Genomic DNA, 21,228 nt, shown 5'->3' on the forward strand with positions numbered 1-21,228 from the left:
TTTTTAATCTCACCAAATACAATATTTTCCTTATTTACACTGCATGGAGATACACAGATTAACATACACTAACAGCTCTGCCCCGCCCCCCCTCACTGTCACTGTGCAGGCCAAAGAATAACATGGCCAAAGTCCTCGAAAAAAAGGGGATCCGGTAACACACAAACGACAACACAAACAAACGCACATGAATCAACATGTGCGCACACATGCACACGCACACACACACACACACACACACGCACACACGCATGCACGCACACGCACGCACACGCACACGCACACACACACACACACACACACACTTCTGCTCTGATCAATGTGATCCAAGAGCAGAGGAGGGGCAAACAGAGCTCCTATGGAAAACCTGAAGTTGCATATCCCACATCCCCCCCCCCACCCCCACCCCCCCAACTCCCCATGCTCGCATTTCACAAACCACTCCCCTGTATAGGGTCAGAGGTGATCAGCCAGACGCTGCTTCCTGATTGGCTCGCATGGGGACAGGGTTGTCAAAAAAGAAAAAATACTTTGGCTACGGAGTTAGGTGGCTTTAGTCCCGGTGTGCTGCTCAACGCTGAGTCCCCCCAATACACACCGTCATACTGTCAGCATCACTGGTACCGACGGCTTCGTGGAGTCCCTGCGTCCCATTCGCAGGGACGTTGTCCATTCATCTAGGACTGGAAATCCACTGTCCAGTGTCTCTCTCTCTCTCTCTCTGAATAAATACTAACCAGTGTCTCTCTCTACTTCAGTCAATCATCAAAAACAATCTCTCAGTTGGCTCCGTCCTCTATCCCTCATTCAGTCTCTGTCGGGGTCAGGCCACGCCCCCCTCTGAACCACAGTGCAGGGATTTCTGACCGACCAAATATTCACTTCCTGAAGGCCATTCCCGTCCTTCAATGGGCAGTTCTGCGGTTCTTGGAGCTGAATCCGCCGTCCAGTCTTCCGTCAAAAGGGGAGGGGCAAGGAGGCGGATCGGTGTCCGATAGGCCGACCGGCAGGCTACCCGCGTATCTGGCTTCTGGTTGGTCGAAGGTGAAATGGGGCGCGCTCTTGTACTCGGCGGTGGGGGAGGGTTGCCTGGGGGCGGGGGAGAGGCTGTGGGTGGGCGTGTGTGGAAAAGGCAGGGAGTGTGTCTGAACAGGCATCTGGGGCTGGACGAAGACGGTTGGACTCATCGGAGCCTGCAGGAGGGCAGGCGTCAGCGTGTGCGTGGGCGTCAGCACGCGGGTCGAGGGCGTGTACTGAGTGTGGGTGGGCATCAGCGCCCGGGTGGGCGAGGGCGTGCCCAGCGGGGTGGGGCTCAGCATGGGCGTGAGCGAGCGAGGCGCGTGCGCGTTGGCCGGGTCATGCGACGGCGTCCTGCGTCTCCTCATGGCGCTGCAGCCGTCCGGCTCCGCGGGGGGAGGCGGAGACGCCAGGAGGTGCTCCCTCTCTGACGGAGGGTGGACGGAGATGCACGGAGGACTCATCTTCTTCTTCCTGTGCGCTCCTCCTCCGCCGACCGACTGCACCCGGACGGGGAAGCCACGCCTGCCCGCCTCTCCTCCTCCCGGCGCTCGGTCGTCCCGGCCGACTGTGGCCTGGGGCAGGCACACCTCGATGGAGTGGCGCCGCTGGTCGTCCGGGGAACCGGGGGGCGTCGCGGGCACGGGTGCCGCCGGTGGCGCCGCGGGCCCCGGCTTGTCCAGGAAGCCCTGCGTGTCCACGCTGAAGAACTTCCTGATGTCACGCTCCTTGGGCCCCGCCCCCAGAAGGCTCAGCGCACTCCCCCTCCTCGGCGAGCAGGGGGGGAGAGGAGGGGGAGGAGGTGGAGGAGGAGCGGAGGACGGGTCCAGCGAGTACGGGGCGGCGTAGGGGGAGAGGGAGTGGCTGCGGCCGGCCTTCCCTCTTCCCCCGGCCTCTCCTCCTCCTCCCGCGCCTCCCCAAAGGAGCTGAGCGGAGCTGGTGATGTGACACACCTCCTCGTCGGCGGGGTCACCGCCCAGAGAGAGAGGGGAGGGGGGCCGGGGCCTCCGCAGGCTGGGGGGGCGCGGGGGCAGGCGAGGAGACGGAGGGGGAGGCAGAGGAGAGGGACTGGAGGGAGGAGGAGGATGGAAAGGAGAGTGGGGGGGAGGAGGGAGAGGAGAGGGAGAGGATGGGGGAGGAGGGAGAAAAGAGGGAGAGGAGGGAGGCAGATGAAGGGGGTCTGGACTCTCCTGCTGCTCACAACCCTGTGACTCCACAGAATCCAACTTAAGCGCCACCTGGAAGACAGACAACATCATCATCATCATCAATCATCATCACAATAATCGATACAATTGTGCAATATATAATTTACATAAATGCCTGTATTACCTTTGTTTACCATGATTCAGACATTGCTGTTGTGCTATGTGTAACCACTTTAACCATTATTTTATACTTTGGCTATTTTTTTTTTTTGAAAAATCTTGATCATTTGTGCAAATCGTTTGAATACATATATTTTCAAAAGCGAACATTTGTAACTCAAATCTTTGCTTCTGGGGGGAGGGGTCCCTGGAACGAAATATTTTGAGATGGGGAGGTCCGCGGCCAAATAAAGTTTGAGAACCACTGATATTATAGCAACATACGTTTTTTAAGAAAACTGTTAGAATTTAGAAGACATTTGTAGAATCCCCAGGAGCAAAGATAAACAGAAAAAAACAGATTTGCACACATTTTCACAATTTTCCAAAAAATAGCAGATCTACAAGATATGAAAAAGCCTGAGAATATGGTATTTGAAAAGAAAAGGTGGGTTGAACTATTTTAAAAAAATTAAAAAAATAATAATACATCATGTCATGTGCTTGTGTTGATTTTCAAGCAAGGTACAAGCTGTGTGTGTGTTGCATGTGTGTGTGTGTGTGTGTGTGTGTGTGTGTGTGTGTGTGTGTGTGTGTGTGTGTGTGTGTGTGTGTGTGTGTGTGTGTATGTGTGTATGGAGATACCTGTCTGCGCAGAGCCCGCGGGGAGGGGCTGGGCCGGGGTGGGGCGATACGAGGCAGGGTGCGGGACGGGGGAGGCCGGGGGTTTGGAGGGGAGAGGCCTGGCACTTGGAGCAGAGCACGGCTCTCACACGGCTGGGAGTGGACCGACGTCACAGAGCCTGAATGTGCACAGACACACACATGTGATACACATCTATAGATGCACATACACACATTAACCACTTAGAAAATAGCCGCGACACCACCATATGACATTTACAGTAAATATAACAGGCCTAGGTTATTTTTGTCTAGAATAGCATGCCCAAAATAGGGACTCAAGGGATAATGTAATTTACAGGTACATATACACACATACACAATTGGAGCATTTCAGAGTTGTAGAAGAAGGTGGTTGTACTGGGGAGATCCCAGTGAATGTGGAATGGGAAGCAAGACATTAGAAAAGATCTATCTCTAGATAGATAAAGGTTTGGTAAATAACAAGATGCTTATTAGAGACACATTCTTTAATGAAGCAGTGCATCAATATGCAATGAGCTCAGTGTAAGATTTGAGATGAAAGGCTGATTTGCTGAACATTAAATAGTCATATTAGGACCGATTTAAACTTACAATTGTCTTGGATTCAGCCAATCATGCCAAAGTGACACACTGTAGATAACAAACTGTATTTTGCTCATAAGCAAAGCACAGTATTGAATAGCATTTGCCAACTATTCGTAATGTTTGTTTTAAACGACTCACAGTGCTGTTTGAGTGAGTTAACCACATAGACAATACAATGACAAGATAAAGCTAAGACTATTAGAATGTGATGGATCCCATGCCCCTCACACTCCAAGTACAATTAAACAAACATTTGGAATTTTACGCAAATACTGTTGGAAAATATATGATGAAATCATATGCTCCTAGTAGACTGTGAGTGGTCAGTCTCACATCATGATTAGAAGTCATGAACACGGTGCAGTCCCGCCACATAATGCACACATGAGCAATATGTCAGATGAGGTGTGAATGACAAAGAAACAACAGGAAGAAGAACCGAATGCAAGCAAGGAAGCATCCAATGACTCTGTGCGGGTGAAGCCACGCTGCAATGCCATGTTGTATTTGTACATCTTCATGTTTTTGAGGTCTGAAACCTCAAAAAACGCATTGAAATGCAACCGGAGACGCCAACATATTCTGTCCACCCTGTCAAGTGACCCAGCCCATAGTGTTTGAGAAGTGTCTATTAGTGTCAAGTGTTATAGAGGTTATATGAGAGGTTAAGAGGTTAGGTCTTAATAGAGGTCCTACTCAAGTTTCTGCTTTCTGGCCAAGCTGAAAACCAACGGCTTAGAACAATCTTCTAAGAAGAAGAATTATAACCCAATTATCCAAAACGTCTTTAGAGAGCACAACTGGATGCTTGAATCTCCTCTTAATAGGAAACAAGCAAACGAATCGTATTTGTGACCATTAACTTTGGACATACTGTAGTAATAGTGATTTGGGACATTTACTAATTATTCATTGGACAATTGAGTTCTGTTTAGTACATCGGGTGTCCTGATGTGTATCGATTGTTCCGTGCAAATAAAGTTTGTCTTGACTTGACTTTGGTATAGCTTGACCATAAAGAGAAATCTCATTCAGTCAGCCATTCCAGAGCTGAGTGGATGGGACTGCACTCTGAGCAGACAGCCCATCCACTGCAGTCACAGTCCGTCAGTACCTTGGGACAGAGCTGGGCCTGTCCACAGCCTGGCCACAATATGCCATTAGATTCTGACTGTTGATAAAAGAACCTGGTCAGTACAATTCATTCATAGGACATTTATACCGTTTTCTATGGTTAGAATTTCTACGACAGTGTCTCTACTACCGATACCATACACAGTAAAATCTCGAGTGTTCATTTATTGAGAGTGTGCAAATGTAACCAAATAAGGGTCCATTTGGTTCCATTTGTGCACTCTCTCTGAGTTACACGTGGATAATTTAACACTAAGGATTTCAAGGTGTAGTATTACTGCTGCTGGAGCATAATGTAGCTTTGCTTGTTAGCATATGTGCTAATTTTAATATTGTGTAAAAACAAGCATGCATCACAAGCCTGAGCATTACTGTGTATCTGTGTGTACAATAGCTTTGGTCCATAGCCTAGAAGGAGGTTCCCCTTAAGGCTATGGACCAGAGCTACAGTATGTGTACATGTATTGTGTTACTCTGTCTTTTATTACAAGTACTGTATGTAAGAGTTGAAATAATTATTCATATTCAATACTAAGTTATTGTGCACCTGAATGCTGGTGCTGGGGGCTGTGGTCTACTTCCTCCAGGGGGTAGGGGGCGCTGGCGGGCCGTACTGGACGGAACATGTAGCTGTCATTGGGCAAAGAGTGCATCCTGGACACGGACATCTTTCTGGGAGAAAGCAGGTCCTGCTCGCTGTAATGAATGTTTTCCTCCTGCAGGGGGAGACATAGACCACACAGATCAAAACACTGGCAATGTGTTCAGGTTTAAACACAAACTGCAAAGGAGCAGTGTGTCTGTGTTGTGTACCCAGGGTATTACATGTTTTCCTTCCAGTCAGGGACAATTTTTGTCCTGGAAAAACAGGAGAACATGATCCTAATCCGGTAGAGCAGTAAATCTGTTAGAATCTATGTGCTCCTCAGCGTTGGTGTTGACAATCAATGAGGTAAATGCTTTGTTTTCCTGGGACATAGGTAGATTGGTAGGTTGAAATGTGAAGAGAACCAGCATTAAGATCCTCATAGTTTCCTGACCAATAGTTTAAAGAATTCTCCTCTAGCAAGAGGAGGCAGGATGTATAAATGTCCCTGTAATTACAGGAAACGTACCTATTTATCATTGCTTAAAGGCAGGTTAAGTGATATTTTTTGGTTAAAACAAAAAGCTTTTTGTTAAAAGGTTAAAGCTCTATATTCTGATAGTAATCATTGCTATAGAGTGTTTGTTCAGTAACAGGAGTCTCCCTGTTTCTCCACCTCTTTAATAAACAGAAAATACATTTTCAGGTAGGTGACAGCAGTGTTCCAGTTCCAATTTTGTCTGCTCACTTCTTTGTGTCATCACTTCCAAATTCACTTGTTTAATCTGTATCCTGACTGAGTTCTCTATCCTGATTGGATAAAATTGGTATCCCGACCTGAAAATGAATTATCTGTTTAATAAAGAGCTGGAGAGACATGGAGACTCCTGTTACTGAACAAACACTCTATAGCATTGACTACTATGAGAATATAGAGCTATTTAACACCTATTTTAACCAAAGAAAAACACTTACCCTATCTTTAAATATGTTGCTTGATACAGCTGACAGATTACAAGACTCTTTCCAGAGGGCGTAAGGTTTACCTGTCCTGGTGAGTGTGGGCGTGGTCCTACATAGGCCCCTCCCCCAGAGCTGTTGTGGGAGGCGGAGCTTAGCTTGCGGTTCCTCGCCATCTCCATCTCCAGCGCGATCTCTGCGTCCATCTCTGCATCCTCTTTAGCCTCCTGGTGAGTCAGAAGCACTTCACTTTAATTTGAACCAAAGTGCTACTTTTCTCTTTTTCTTTACATAGATCACATAAACATAGGACACATTTCCTGGTCCTCACAATATAAATGTTTGTTTTATGATTACAATTAGGACAAGACTCAGGTAAGGTTCAGGATTAGGATTAGGCATTTAGAGGTTAGGTTTAGGGCTTAGGATTGGAGTTATGCCTGATTTATTATTTACACTATAACAAAATACACAATTTTCCGGAAATTTTCCAGCTATTTTATGCAATTTTCAATGCTGACCTACACTTTTGATGTCCTCACAAGTATTGTAAGACAAACATGTGTGTGTGTGTGTGTGTGTGTGTGTGTGTGTGTGTGTGTGTGTGTGTGTGTGTGTGTGTGTGTGTGTGTGTGTGTGTGTGTGTGTGTGTGTGTGTGTGTGTGTGTGTGTGTGTGTGTGTGTGTGTGTGTGCGCACGCGCACCTTGTTGCTCTCCTCCAGGTGTTTCATGAGCACAGCCACCACCACGTTGACCAACACAAACTGGGCCATGAGGACAAACGTCACAAAGTAGATGGGAGACACCAGAGGCAGGTAGGTGAGACAGTGACGCTCCTCTGGACGGCACTCCCTCAAGGTGTCCTGAAAACAAAACATGTCATTATGGACACTAAAGTCATTGGTTCTCAAAGTGGGGTCCCCCAGGGGTCCTTGGGGGGGGGGTTCCAGGGGGTTCCCAGCAAAAGTAGTTAATACAGCATCACAATTATTTTAACAACTTTATCCATTTCTATGTTGGCTATTCAAAAATAGCAGATCTACAAGCTCACAGCGTGTCTATTTTTGAAAATTGGTGGTCCCTGGCACAAAAGGTTTTCAGATGGGGGTCTGCGGCATTGACTTGAAAAAGTTTGAGAACCACTAAAGTGGTGAAAGACTCCACAAAACAATTTAATGATGACTTCTTAGACAGAGACTAGAAATATTTACTTGTTTTCTTTATTTCTATATTAGACATGTTTCACATGCTCAACAACGTGCTAAAGTGCTCAAAGTGCATAAGTGATAGGAGGACAAACGTTTTGGTCATAAGACCAAACAGTATGAATGAATCACAGACAATACTGTACATGTTTCTCTTATAGGGCTCTAGGTTAACACAGGTGCTGATTAGCCTATATATGGTCAGTCATAGAGAACATTAAGATAGCTGCTGTCTTCGACCAGTAGAGTCCAGACAGGGAACACCTTACAAGGTCAGAGAGGTCACCTATCACAAGGATGCATGGAGGGAAGGGACACTCATTGACTCACTGATTCCTTTTGAAGATAATTTATCTTTTTTTCTGTGGTATAAAGGACAATGTGTGTGTGTGTGTGTGTGTGTGTGTGTGTGTGTGTGTGTGTGTGTGTGTGTGTGTGTGTGTGTGTGTGTGTGTGTGTGTGTGTGTGTGTGTGTGTGTGTGTGTGTGTGTGTGTGTGTGTGTGTGTGTGCGTGTGCGTGTGTACCTTCATAATCCCATTCCAGTTGTCTCCGGTGGACACTCGGAACAGTGTGAGGAATGCCATCCCGAAGTTCTCAAATGTAGCGTGGCGACTCAGACCTTCACATGGGTTGTCTTCATTACACGCTGCAACACACACACACACACACACACACACACACACACACACACACACACACACACACACACACACACACACACACACACACACACACACACACACACACACACACACACACACACACACACACACACACACACACACACACACGGTACATGTTAAAGCAATTATAAAGTGAGAGGTGTGGACACATACTGTAATACCTTGCTCCTCCTGAAAGGCCCAGGATAACCATCTTCTCATTACAAATGACACGTACACGACACGTACACGCACACGCACACACGCACACACACACACACACACACAAAACAGATGATAGGTTACTAAGCTGCGGTCCCCTCTGGGTACAGCGGAGGAGCGGGGAACAGATAAACGGGTGGATTTGATGGTGCCCCGCAGGAGCCTGTTTATCACATCAAATGCTTCATCATCAGACCACCACTGTTCTTCTCTAACGCAAGGTCAAGCAGCCAAGGCAGCCAGAGAGGACAGATATGCTCCTCTGGGCATTCTAACCGTGCATGTGATACCACTAAAGTACCAACATTTGTCATGAGCAGACTGCAGAAACCTCACATTACAGCACCCAGCCACCACTACACAGTCCTACGCACCGATGACTTTATGGATGTAGAGATGAAGGATTTGATCCAAATGCGAAACACATTTATTTTTCTTACAAAAATGCTGTAGCTGGCAGTGGCGTGCACGGACATTTTGAGGGGCAGGTGCTCAAGTAAATTATACATTTTTTTGTTTACTTGGTCTGCTCTTTTTTCCCTCTACACCTATACCTCTTTACCAAAAATAGCCGATCTACAAGCCCACAACGCCTCGCAGCGCGAGGCGTTGTGGGCTATTTTTGGCTAAAGGCTATTTTTGGCTAAAGTTCTCCACAGAAAAGGGATGCTAGGTTTCGAGTGGTTATGGCAAAAAGAAAAATCGTATCACATTAAGATTTGGCGGACCCCCTGTAGTAACTCTGAGGACCCCCTAGGGGTCCCGGACCCCCTGTTGAAGACCCCTGCTGTAAACTGAAAAAAAAGGGCACTTCTGGTCAAGAGGGCAAAGGGCAGGTGCTGTAGCACCACCTAGAGTCTATCTGTGCACGTCCCTGGTAGCTGGGAGGGATTTCATACTGATTGTGCACTTGGTGACTAGTTTTGGATTTTTGGCATGGTGTTTTCAAAAACCATCGCAAACCTGTTGGGCTCGCCCCCCTAGTGGTCGGTTTGCAATTAATCCAATATTAGATTGGTCAGTATACGGTTGAAACCCAAAATAATTGATAGAAGAGACTCAATGGATTCTGTTACTATTGGGTATGCTACTAAAAGTTTTGGAAAATCTAACTTCTGGAAAGGCATAATTTTCAAGTGGCGTCCGCGGTGGCTGCCGGGAGCTTAAAATGCCTATAAACTGGGAGGGAATATGTGCCATCTTGAAAATTATATTAATAATAATATTGTAATTATTACAAACCGACCTCTAGGGGGCGAGCCCAACTGGTTTGCGATGTTTTTTGAAAACCTTATACCCATACCTAACACCATGACAAAAATCAATAACTAGTTACCAAGTGCAAAACACACTGTGTGTGTGTGTGTGCGTGTGCGTGTGCGTGTGCGTGCGCGTGCGTGTGCGTGCGTGCGTGCGTGCGTGCGCGCGCGCGTGCGTGCGTGCGCGCGTGCGTGCGTGCGTGCGCGTGTGTGCGTGTCATCCTGAAAATATTTCACCCAGGGGAAGAGAACAGACCAGAATAGGATTACTGCTGGGGTACGATTTTGAGACACAAACAATAACATCAAAGCAATTCAATACAACTCTTAGCATTGAACAAGCGCTATAGTCACATGGTGCCAGCCTACAGAGCTGTTGCTCCTTTCCACCAGCCCTCCCAGAGCTGCAGTATAGGTTTAAACTCTGACACACAATCTCACCCTCGGGAACATGACTTCCCAGTGAAACAGTTCCCACAAATGTGAAACCTACACTATATCTGTCTGGCACTGAGGTCATTATCCAAACTTCTAATGCTTTCCTGTTGAAGGGGAAAGTTTAAAAATAAAATAAAATAAATAAATAAATAAAAGAAATGTATGGATGAGGAAATTGAAGACTGAAATATTCAGTTCCCTTGGCAAAGATGCAAGAGTTGCAGAAGTATGGGCTCTGCACTGAGCCGAGTATAGCTTTGAGTTGGCCCAGGCAGCCAAACAGAAAGCTTTAATATAAGCCTCACAGCTCTACAGCAAAGAAGACACGTGACGTGCACACTTTAATGTTAACAATGTGTTGCTCCAATGCCGCTTCTTTAAGTTGCTGAATTACAATTCATTTTTCGTTAAAAGCTCATTCTTTGCAATTCTAAAAAATCAGCAAAAATAGCTGTTCTACAAGCTCAGAGTTTAAGTGGTTAAAGCACTCTGTTTCTACTGAGAAATTCCATAGACATATCCAGTTGTAGTTAGAAGACTTAACAAACACAATGTGAAATAGCCAGTAAAATGGTCTATAAATAATGGACAAGGACAAATGACCCAAGGTTTATAAAAAAAACACACCAATAAACAAAGAGGAAGCCATAATAAAATGTCAAGAAGACAAACAAGACTGAACGAAAAGGGATTACAACCCAATTTGGAACTAATTCCTTTCTTTCCATGCCCAGAATAGCTTTTAAAGGTCACATACATCAAGTTAAAACAGGACTCTGAGGTCCCCAAAACATGCTTTTGAAGCTGTTTGCTGAAAATACCACCAGAGTTGGGCAAGATATAAGTTAAATAAGTTACTAGTTACTAGTTACGTATTACTCTTTCAAAAATAAATAATACAGTGTATACATATATAATACAGTATATATACGTTTTGCTACCCTGACCTGCATGTACAGTACAGTATGTCGAGAGAGAGGGCTTATCTCTGCCAAAAACGAATCGTGTAACTAAACGCAGTAATGCTGTGTTAATTGGATTAATAACTGTAATCATAATGTATTACTGTTTTGGCAATTGTAATACGTTACACTACTAATTACTGGGGAAGTGATAATATTTCAGTAATATCTTACTTAGTGACACGTTACTGCCCAACACTGATCATGCATTCTAGCATCCTTTGCCAGGCAGTAACTGTGTTTGTAGATTTACATGAAAATGAGCTACTGCTCTCCACTCTTGGGGGTTGAAAAGCAAAATGTGATTATTGCATTTGAACTTTCTCAAATAACAAATAATATAGACCCTAGGCTCCCATAGCGCGGTGCTCTAAGGATGGCAATGCCGGTCAGTTCAAACTTGGGTCCTGGTGGGTGTAGCTAATGTAGCAGGGCGTTTAGATTCTTAGTCATTACTTTGGCGTTCTAACTTTGTGCAGGACAGCTTAGCTGGAGCCAAGTCTCCTCAGCATCCTGTAGCATCCATCTCTTCCAAATCTGATCCTTTCTGCAGGGGTGATTCCAGGAAAACCCAGGGATAATTGCTTTAATGTAACTCAATGAACCCTCTCATTAGACATGAAACCTCTAGAGGTCAAGCTTATGTAAATAGGACTAAACTCTCTCTCTCTCCGTGGCATGCTGGTTCATACACAGCAACATCTGGAGTGTTCATTTAACTTAAACTAGGACCCATATGGGTCGTTTTTGAACACTCTTCCGAGTTAAAATAGCACTCAGGGTTTTACTGTGTTACGTAAGACCTTGACATCACACGCTTGTGTAATTAATTGTTATCTTTGGCTTACTGAAACATGTACAGTACAGAGGCAGTCCGCATCCAAAGGTCACATTCACAGACATCATACGCTCCCAACAGACCTGGCTCCCATCAGGTCCTCTGTTCTGCTACCCCTTTTCCCCTGGTTCACCTCCTCAAATCCTCTTCCAAGCTTACATTACAAAAAGCACACTCCCTTCCCCTGTCCTGGCTCCCGTTCGCCTGAGAAGAGAAGCTTGAGCAAAAACTCCTGTCAAGCAGTGGTGTAAAGGAACTAAGTACGTTACTGTACTAAGTGCTGTACTAAAGTAACATTTTGAGGTATTTTTGACTTTACTGCAGTATTTCCAATTTTCTGTACTTTTACTTCTACTCCGTTACATCTCAGAGACAAATATTTTACTTTTAGTTAGTAGTTACTTTGCAATTATCAATTATCATGTTATAAAACGTACATTAACCACTTTAGCCCTATCTTATACCTAGGCTATTTGAAAATAGAAGATCTACAAGCTCACGACGTGTCGCATCGCGACACGTCGTGAGCTTGTAGATCTTCTATTTTCAAACATTTTAGTACTTTTACTTTTGGTACTTTAAGTACATGTTGATACAAACACCTTTGTACTTTTTCTCAAGTAAAATTTGAATTCCGGACTTTTACTTGTATACTTTTACTTAAGTAAAACCTTTGAGTACTTTTTCCACCCCTGCTTCCCCTGTCCTGGCTCTCGTCCGCCTGAGAAGAGAAGCTTGAGCAAAAACTCCCGTTGAGACAACCCCTGCCTGCCTCCTCCCTTTGACCTCCACCTTCTGTCCCTGCTCCGCGGTTGTTGCTCCAACAGAACCTAGTCACTCCTGCTCTCCGGAGAGCAAAGCCAGTCTCTCCTCCCCGAGGCAGCTTGCTGCTGTAACTATATTGTGAGCTATGGCAAAAGGCCTGGGTCACAGACTAGTCGCATTAATGCCTGTTCCTATTCCTCCACCCGAATCACTCCCATCTCCTCTTCTTTGAAAATAGCAGATCTACACTCTCACAATGCGTCGCATCGTGACGCATTGTGAGAAATGGCAGAAATGGGCTGAAGAGGTTAATGTATGTATTGTAATAATAATCAAAATCTACAAACTAACTAGTAACTAAAGGTTTCAAATAATTGTTGTGGGGTAAAAGTACAATATTTGCCTCAGAGATGTAGTGGAGTAGTCGAGTAGAAGTATTGAAAATTGGAAATACTCCACTAAAGTAAAGAATACCTCAACATTGTACTTAAGTACATTACTTAAGTAAATGTACTTAGTTACTTTACACCACTGTGTTCCTCCACCTGACACACCAGCAGCTCAATCTCCTCCTGTCTGACTCCTTCCGTAAGAGCCTGCCATTGAGAACTTGAGAATTCACATGCACATTTGCAGGTTTTCCCACTCTACTCTCCCTGTCTCTCTACCTCCTCTCTCTCTTCCTGGCTCCTGGTAACCGTAGATGGTTAGGCCTCTGTGAGTCAAGGTCTTCCCAACAATTAACCCATTAAGACCTGAGGCCATTCTTAAAAATGTTTTCTAAATCCTAACAGTTTTTTGAAAATAAAAAATAAAAAATCAAGATTTTTCAAAAATAGCAGATATACAAGCTCATAGCGCGGCACTCGGTGCCGCGCTATGAGCTTGTATATCTGCTATTTTTGAATAGCCAAAGAAATCTAAGGTGACAGAGATGAGTTCCAGGTATTAATGGGTTAAGGGGGATGTGCATAAATCACAGAGCTCGAGGCCTCGTCGGCAATGCGGTACGAGTCTGCCATCGTTATCACCAGCTGTTAGCCATCAGTTACAAGACATTATCCACTATTTGTGTGGAAGAAAGTAAGTCCCTTCTCTGCATCCCATCGCTACAGTCAAACCTATACAGTACAGTAAAACATCTCAAATCTTGATGATTCAGAGCCGAGCTCCAACTCATTAAATCCAAATCACACCCAGCTTGGAGCTCAGCTGCTCTGTCCCTAGCCCACTTGCAATAGGTTTTTATTCTCCTTATAAAATAGTATATTCAACAGGAGACCAATAAGGGGACATCAACACCAACGTTGAAGTAATCAGATTCAGTGAAAAACACAGTCTATCTGGTGTGTATCTATATCTATGTGTATGGATATTGTATAACAGAAAATGGGTTATGACCAGAAAAGTTTCTATCCAGAATCCATTATGTGTTATGTATCCATCTGGAGTGTCATGAACAGAACGTTGTTCTGTACTGTACAGTGAATTCCGCTCCACTACTTAAGAGTTGAAAAGGTTGCTGATGTAATATGAGTTACTGGAAATGTATAGCAGAAAATGAATACATATGAATACGTATTAGCCTCTAAGCCTGGGCTATCCATCCTTAGAAAAAACACATTTAACCTGTGTCCGTACATCATGATTACATAAGAATAACAATACACCTTTCTTGGTATGACAGGAAGCAGCCCTGAGTCTCTTACAAGCAGCACTATAGGACAGGGCGCTCGGGTGGCGCAGTGATAAAGTTCATGCCCACCACCACGGAGGTTGTGGGTTCATATCCACCGCGGTGCAACCGGCTTTGTCGGGCGTCTATGCAAGCACAATTGGCCCGAGTGCGGTGAGGGTGATATTGGTCATCTCAACGGGGAGTGTTGGGCGGGAGGAGTAAGACGAAGGCTCTACGTCCTCCTGGTGGGGGCTCCTCACTGGCAGTGACGACCAGGGTTGCCAGATCTGCTTATTATAATTTCCCCGCAATATTTTTGAAAATAGCCGATCTACAAGCTCACAACGCGTCGCATCGCGACGCGTTGTGAGCTTGTAGATCCTCTATTTTCAAATAGCTGATGTATATGTTAAAGTGCTCATGTGGCCCATAGTCGCTTCTTTTGGGTTGGTTTTCTTGGACATGGTTGCTTGTTTCTCTCACAGAATCTGGCAACACTGGTGACGACACAGAAATGTGTGTGGGGAGGAATCAAGTGGCATAACGACTAAATTGGGCCGAAAAAGGGGTAAAAAATAATTGGCACAAGGACAGAATAGAAAGGGATACAAACAAAGATGTCCACCTTCCCTTCAACTTTATCCCGCCCTCCTGACACAGACGTCTTCAGCTGGAATAAGTTTTGCGGTTTTAAAAGTAAGCCAGCAAGCTCAATGTGCGAGCCCACAGACAGCAACATCTCAAAGTAAAGCCCTCTGAGTCCCGGAGGGTGCCGCCCGGCCAGCAAACCATGAGCATGGACTCACATCACTACACCCACCTCGTTGTACGTGTCAGGAGGACAAGAGAGGCTAACTGTACACAGTAAAATCCTCATGTGTTCATTTAACTCTTGATGCTACATACCGGTAATGTAGCTGTCTCTAAGTTAACCCATTAAGACCTGGAACGCATCTGTGTCATTTTTTTATTTGAGCTAAAAAAACATTATTTTACACTTTTGCCTATTCAGAAATAGCAGATCTACAAGCTCATAGCGCGGCACTCGGCGCTATTTTTGAGAAATTGTGAAAATGTAAATGCAAATCTTTGAATATATATTTCTTTAAGTGAACATTTTTAACTCAAATCTTTGCTTCTGGGGGTCCCTGGAACAACACATTTTGAGATGGGGGTCCGCGGCCAAATACATATAAATGTTGGGGTCCTTGACATGAAAAAGTTTGAGAACCACTGACATAGTAACATACGTTTTTTTCAAAAAACAGTTAGGATTTAGAAGACATTTTCGGCCTCAGGTCTTAATGGGTTTATGGATAAACGAACACAGGGATTTTACTGTGCATTGTAAACTTCCCTGAGAAAATCTCTTTCCCATGGTATTATTTCATTCATTGCTTTTGTACACTCAGCAGATAATGACAGGAGCAGATAGGGGAGAGATAGAGATATAGAGAGAAAGAGAGGTATTTTGCAGTGGCCTGGACGAACGCCAACGCCATAATTGAAAACTGGAAGGAATATCCTATCGGTACTGAGAGGAGAGGAATAATATCACACAGACATTCCTCCCCGTTTGTTCTGCAAAGAACAGAGTCCTACAGTAATAACATCTCTATGAGGGGAACATTTTTTTCATTACGGTGCTCGGTTTTGATGTTGTGCCCCCAGTTTAATCTGCACCCCCACCCCCCGCCGCCCTCTCTCTGTTCTATGAAAATGAGTTTGGTGGAGATGGGACTTTGAGGAGACAATATGCAAATGAGTGTCATTGTGTCACACTTTTCCCACTGGAAATGCATAAATCAGAGAGAGAGAGAGAGAGAGAGAGAGAGAGAGAGAGAGAGAGAGAGAGAGAGAGAGAGAGAGAGAGAGAGAGAGAGAGAGAGAGTTTTAATTGTACATACATTTCTAGGTTTAGATGTAATTGCTTTGGCAATGTAAACATATGTTTCCCATCCATGCCAATAGATGGGGGTTTCAGCCATGCTCTAGGGTGGCACCATTGCTCCCAAAACATTCTAACTGTAAATTCTAACTTTGTATACTGTGCCAAGCCCAATAGTTAAGGCAATATTCCCAATAATCTGTTTAATGTAATGCTTTTAAAAACACACTTTTCATTGTCCATGAAGCTCATTATTGATCTTACTTTGGAATACTCAGAATACAGTCTTTTTAGTTTTGATTATAACCAATGTAATGACAGCCCTTTTGTTGTTTTTAACAGGTTAGGAACGCACCAATAATGATAATAATACTACAACATTATGAATAGACATTGATATGGTGCAGTAGACTTGGATAACGGATATAGTGCATGCATACAGAATGAACACAGGGGATAGGTCATGTTTATCATGCAGTGTGTGAGCTGCCTGGATGCTGCAGTACGTTTGGAGGGGCTAACGTCTGTGTTAGGGGTGGCAGGTTCCTTCATTCATGTTGATGTAACAATACAGAAAGCCCCTTTGAACTGAATTCAATACTCTCGAATTGAATTGAACTGAGAGAGAGCAAGAGCGAGAGCGAGAGACAGAGAGACAGAGAGACAGAGAGACAGAGAGACAGAGAGACAGAGAAACAGAGAGACAGAGAGACAGAGAAACAGAGACAGACAGAGAGAGAGAGAGAGAGAGACAGAGAGAGAGAATAATAGAGAAAGAAAATCACAGAGAAAAGGATTGATAAAGGAGAAATTGCTTGTACCATGCCTGTGGTAATAACAAGGAAATGTGTGTACTTGTGAGTGCATTTGTGCGTATACATGTGTGTGTGTGTGTGTGTGTGTGTGTGTGTGTGTGTGTGTGTGTGTGTGTGTGTGTGTGTGTGTGTGTGTGTGTGTGTGTGTGTGTGTGTGTGTGTGTGTGTGTGTGTGTGTGTGTGTGTGTGTGTACATGCATATATGTATGTCTCTGTTTGTGTATTTTGCTGGTAGTGCGACTGACCCAGTCTGCCGAATAGCTCCACTCCCAGTGCAGCATAGATGAAGAACAGCAACATGAACAGAAGGCCCAGGTTCCCCACCTAGAGGCAAACACACACACACACACACACACACACACACACACACACACACACACACACACACACACACACACACACACACACACACACACACACACACACACACACACACACACACACACACACACACACAGGTTAAATCCAATACATCCAGACCCTGGTGGATGGAAGGCAACTGTGATTGATTTTGTTAAATTTATTGTATTTACACTCTGTTTAACGAGGCACAGTCGGTCCCCAAAAGACAGTGTTAACTGTTAAGACCCTTTTCTGGATGTAAACATGTTCATGTTCTGGTCCATGATCAATTCTTCCCTTCTGCCCGTCAGAAACATCTCTCCTGTGCCTCGTTATGCGCTCTCTCTCCGGCTTAGCGTTTTGACGCAGAACCAAACAAAGCTGCCCTGCTTGTGGTGTGTGCTTTTACATGCATGCCAGTGTTACGGAATCAGAACGTCTCGTCCGATTCTACAAATGCCTTCTAAATCAGTAGTTCAAAAATCTTCAAAAATAGCAGATGTACAAGCTTGCAGCGCGGCACGAAGTGACGCGCTGTGAGCTTGTAGATCTGCTGTTTTTGAATAGCCAACGCTAAAATCTAAAATGACACAGATGCTTTACCGGTTTTAATGGGTTAGGATGATAGCGGTTGTCGCCTGTACAAATACCGACACAAGATGGACAAACAACATAGCACACAACAGTCACAAAAGCTCCAGTCCCGAAGCATTTTCCTTCACTGAGCGACATAGAGGCTGTTTTAGTAGAGAATGCCTAAAGTTGTAAAACCAACTCAGTCATGTTGGTGACACGTACAGGGGCAGGAAAACTATTCAAAAGATCAGTGATATAAAATATGGCATAAAACAAACTTTTGTTTAGTTGTTTACCTGAGGCAGTGCCTGCATGACAGTGTCCAGCAGAGCCCTCATACCAGTGGCCATCTTCAACAGCTTCAACACTGACAACAAACAAATGAAAACACACTTAATCAGACTTAAGCGCTATACAGCACTTTGTCATGTGACAAAAAACTAAACTATAACATTTTAAATAAGCCCATGACGTGTTGCGTTGTGAGCTTGTAGGTCTGGTAGTTTCTGTGTTCTCCTAATGACATGCACAAGTCAGTACATACCAAGTATATACAGTGTGTGTGTGTGTGTGTGTGTGTGTGTGTGTGTGTGTGTGTGTGTGTGTGTGTGTGTGTGTGTGTGTGTATGTGTGTACCTCGTGCTATCCTGAGAACTCTCATGATTCTGATGATAGTAGGGTTGATGGGCAGGGCGGCGTTCATCTTCAGCTCCTCCAGGGTGATGCCCATGATGGACAACGCTACGATGGCCAAGTCCAGCTGGTTCCACCTACACGCACACATACACACGCACGCGCACACGCACACACACACACACACACACACACACACACACACACACACACACACACACACACACACACACACACACACAAATCCATAATACTATACATTATACAAACAATTATTATATCAGTTGCTGTATAGCGGTCCCTCATTTGCATCCATACTTAAGTGTGTAAAAGAAGCAACACCACAATGTAGTGTGAGTGTTTCAATGACTTCATATGTTTCTGGTAGCTTAATAATACATCATAATTGATCAGTTAATATGTTTTGAAATTAAAGCTGTCAAATAATAATAAAACAAGTTAAATACTCCAGTAAAGCAAAAGTTCCACAAAAATTGTAGTTAAGTAGAGTACTATAGTAAATGTACTTAGTTACTTTCCACGGCTGACTCTTACCTGTCCTTGAAGAACCTGTGCAGCCCAAAAGCCACCAGCTTGAGCAGCGCCTCGATGACGAAGATACAGGTGAAGACGTAGTTACAGTACTTCAGCACCTCCTCCAGATACTGTACACACACACACACACACACACACACACACACACACACACACACACACACACACACACACACACACACACACACACACACACACACACACACACACACACACACACACACACACACACACACACACACACACACAATAGTAATGTAACCAAATAGACCCTTACATTTGTACAAAAGGCCTGATAGGACTAGGCATTCAGAGTTTTGGTTTAGGGGTTATGAGTTATGCCTGATTTTATACTTACTGATTTATACAGCACGTTGCACTGTATAAATCATCCCCTCCTATTGGGACGGTATCAGGATTGGTATTCAAAGCAGTAGGTCCGTTAGCTATTCAAGGCCATACAGTACATACATTTGCCTATTGATTTAGATTCCCCCAGATCTATCAGCAGGTGGAGATGTCTGGTCGTCTGGCTATGTGCACTAAGGTAGGGTTTAGGTCTGGCCAGAAGATTAAGAAGAGAATAAATAAATGGAAAAACAGATTTTTACACCCTTTATCACCACAAACATAGGAAGATAAATAGCGGACAGTTGGCATAACCGTCTGGGTACCAAGGCTGGTAAATCCAGCCTGACAGCGTGTCAACTCCCGATCCCGACGGGATACTGTACTATCAATAAAGGCATACAAAAATCCAAAAAATAAATCTTTAGGATAAATAGTGTGTGCCTCACCTGTGGTTGATTGTAGTGTTCCATGCTCATGGTGACCACGTTGATGCAGATGATGATGGTGATGAAGAGGTCCAGGTAGTGACTGGTACACAGTGTGTGGATGTGCAGACGCAGGGGCATGTAGTCCGCATAGTACGGTCTCTGCTGGGCCTCTGAAACACACCACGACACACGCACACACACAAACAAACACAAACAAACACAGATATACACCCACACAAGGACAAACAGACGCAAAACTCACACACAAAACACAGACACAAAGACACCACCCAAGGAGACACACACACACACACACACACACACACAAGACAGAGAGACAAGCACACAGATCGACACACAGTGAGCCAGTACAAGGAAAGAGCACGTACACAGACACACATACACACAGAGTGCGAGTGTGAGTGACTGTCATTGAAATCTTGTCAGAACACCCTGTGAGTGGCATGTTCAAACGCACCACACAGAGGGACACAGGCTGAGGACATGGTGCGTGTGTGTGTGTGTGTGTGTGTGTGTGTGTGTGTGTGTGTGTGTGTGTGTGTGTGTGTGTGTGTGTGTGTGTGTGTGTGTGTGTGTGTGTTTGCGCGTCTGTCTGTGTTGTAGTGTGTCTATGGTCACACTTATCATTTCAATGTGTACGTTTTTAATTAGCCAGTCATGTCTAGTAGGTCAGGGCGCTCTGGAGAGCTTCCATTGTAATCTAATGAGCCTGTAGACGTTTTGAAACAAGTCGAGGTTCGCATTGTCATTAGAATTCTGTGTGGGCTGCAGGCAATCCAGAAACAATGTACAAATGAGCCATTTAAATAACGATGGTGGGGAGCCTCGCACAGGAATAGAATCCTTTGGAAAAGAGACCACAAGAGATCTTTCTGGTGTAGACATTTAATCGATAAACACCCATCAGATCCTTCACTGAACATCACTGGAATGATAAGTGTGAGCAACTCTGCAGCGTGTATGATCTTCTTTGTATAATGGAGGCCAGGGCCAGCTCAATGTCAGCTTATTCAGTTCAGATGTGAAAAGTTCTGCACTTCTTCACCTCATTATGAATGTTGCATATCGTTGCTGACGGCTGTAAACCTCATTATGTCAAAACATTTGACTTTTCAGGATTCAAATTCAAAAATATAAAAAATAGGAGATCTACAAGCTAGGAAAAAAAACACAAAAAGTTACAATATGGAGATAAGAGGTCTCTGCCTGATACCAATGACATTTTCTAACTCAACTTTAGCTTTTTATGTCCTTGACTGTTGATAAATTAATTTGCTGACCTGAATAAGCTGAAAGTAAAGTCCTAAACCTTTAGGAGCTACAGTATGTGT

General features: G+C 44.5%; 1 protein-coding gene across 1 annotated transcript in view; it reads right to left on the bottom strand.

Annotated features, from left to right (window-relative positions):
• Positions 1-452: 452 nt before the first annotated feature.
• Positions 453-21,228, bottom strand: part of cacna1ha (calcium channel, voltage-dependent, T type, alpha 1H subunit a) — a 107,857-nt gene continuing 87,081 nt past the window's right edge. Inside the window, exons 27-37 of the mRNA XM_084071988.1 lie at positions 19,895-20,046; positions 19,098-19,207; positions 18,546-18,679; positions 18,206-18,276; positions 17,237-17,315; positions 7,989-8,110; positions 6,963-7,121; positions 6,345-6,485; positions 5,260-5,428; positions 2,970-3,127; positions 453-2,255 (exon numbers count right to left, since the gene is read on the bottom strand). Of these exons, the coding sequence (XP_083928114.1) occupies positions 906-2,255; positions 2,970-3,127; positions 5,260-5,428; positions 6,345-6,485; positions 6,963-7,121; positions 7,989-8,110; positions 17,237-17,315; positions 18,206-18,276; positions 18,546-18,679; positions 19,098-19,207; positions 19,895-20,046 (2,645 nt within the window). The 3' untranslated portion in view covers positions 453-905. The remainder of the gene's footprint in view (positions 2,256-2,969; positions 3,128-5,259; positions 5,429-6,344; positions 6,486-6,962; positions 7,122-7,988; positions 8,111-17,236; positions 17,316-18,205; positions 18,277-18,545; positions 18,680-19,097; positions 19,208-19,894; positions 20,047-21,228) is intronic.

Source organism: Gymnoscopelus microlampas (genome assembly GCF_963454915.1).
Source record: "Gymnoscopelus microlampas genome assembly, chromosome: 11".
NCBI lineage: Eukaryota > Metazoa > Chordata > Actinopteri > Myctophiformes > Myctophidae > Gymnoscopelus > Gymnoscopelus microlampas.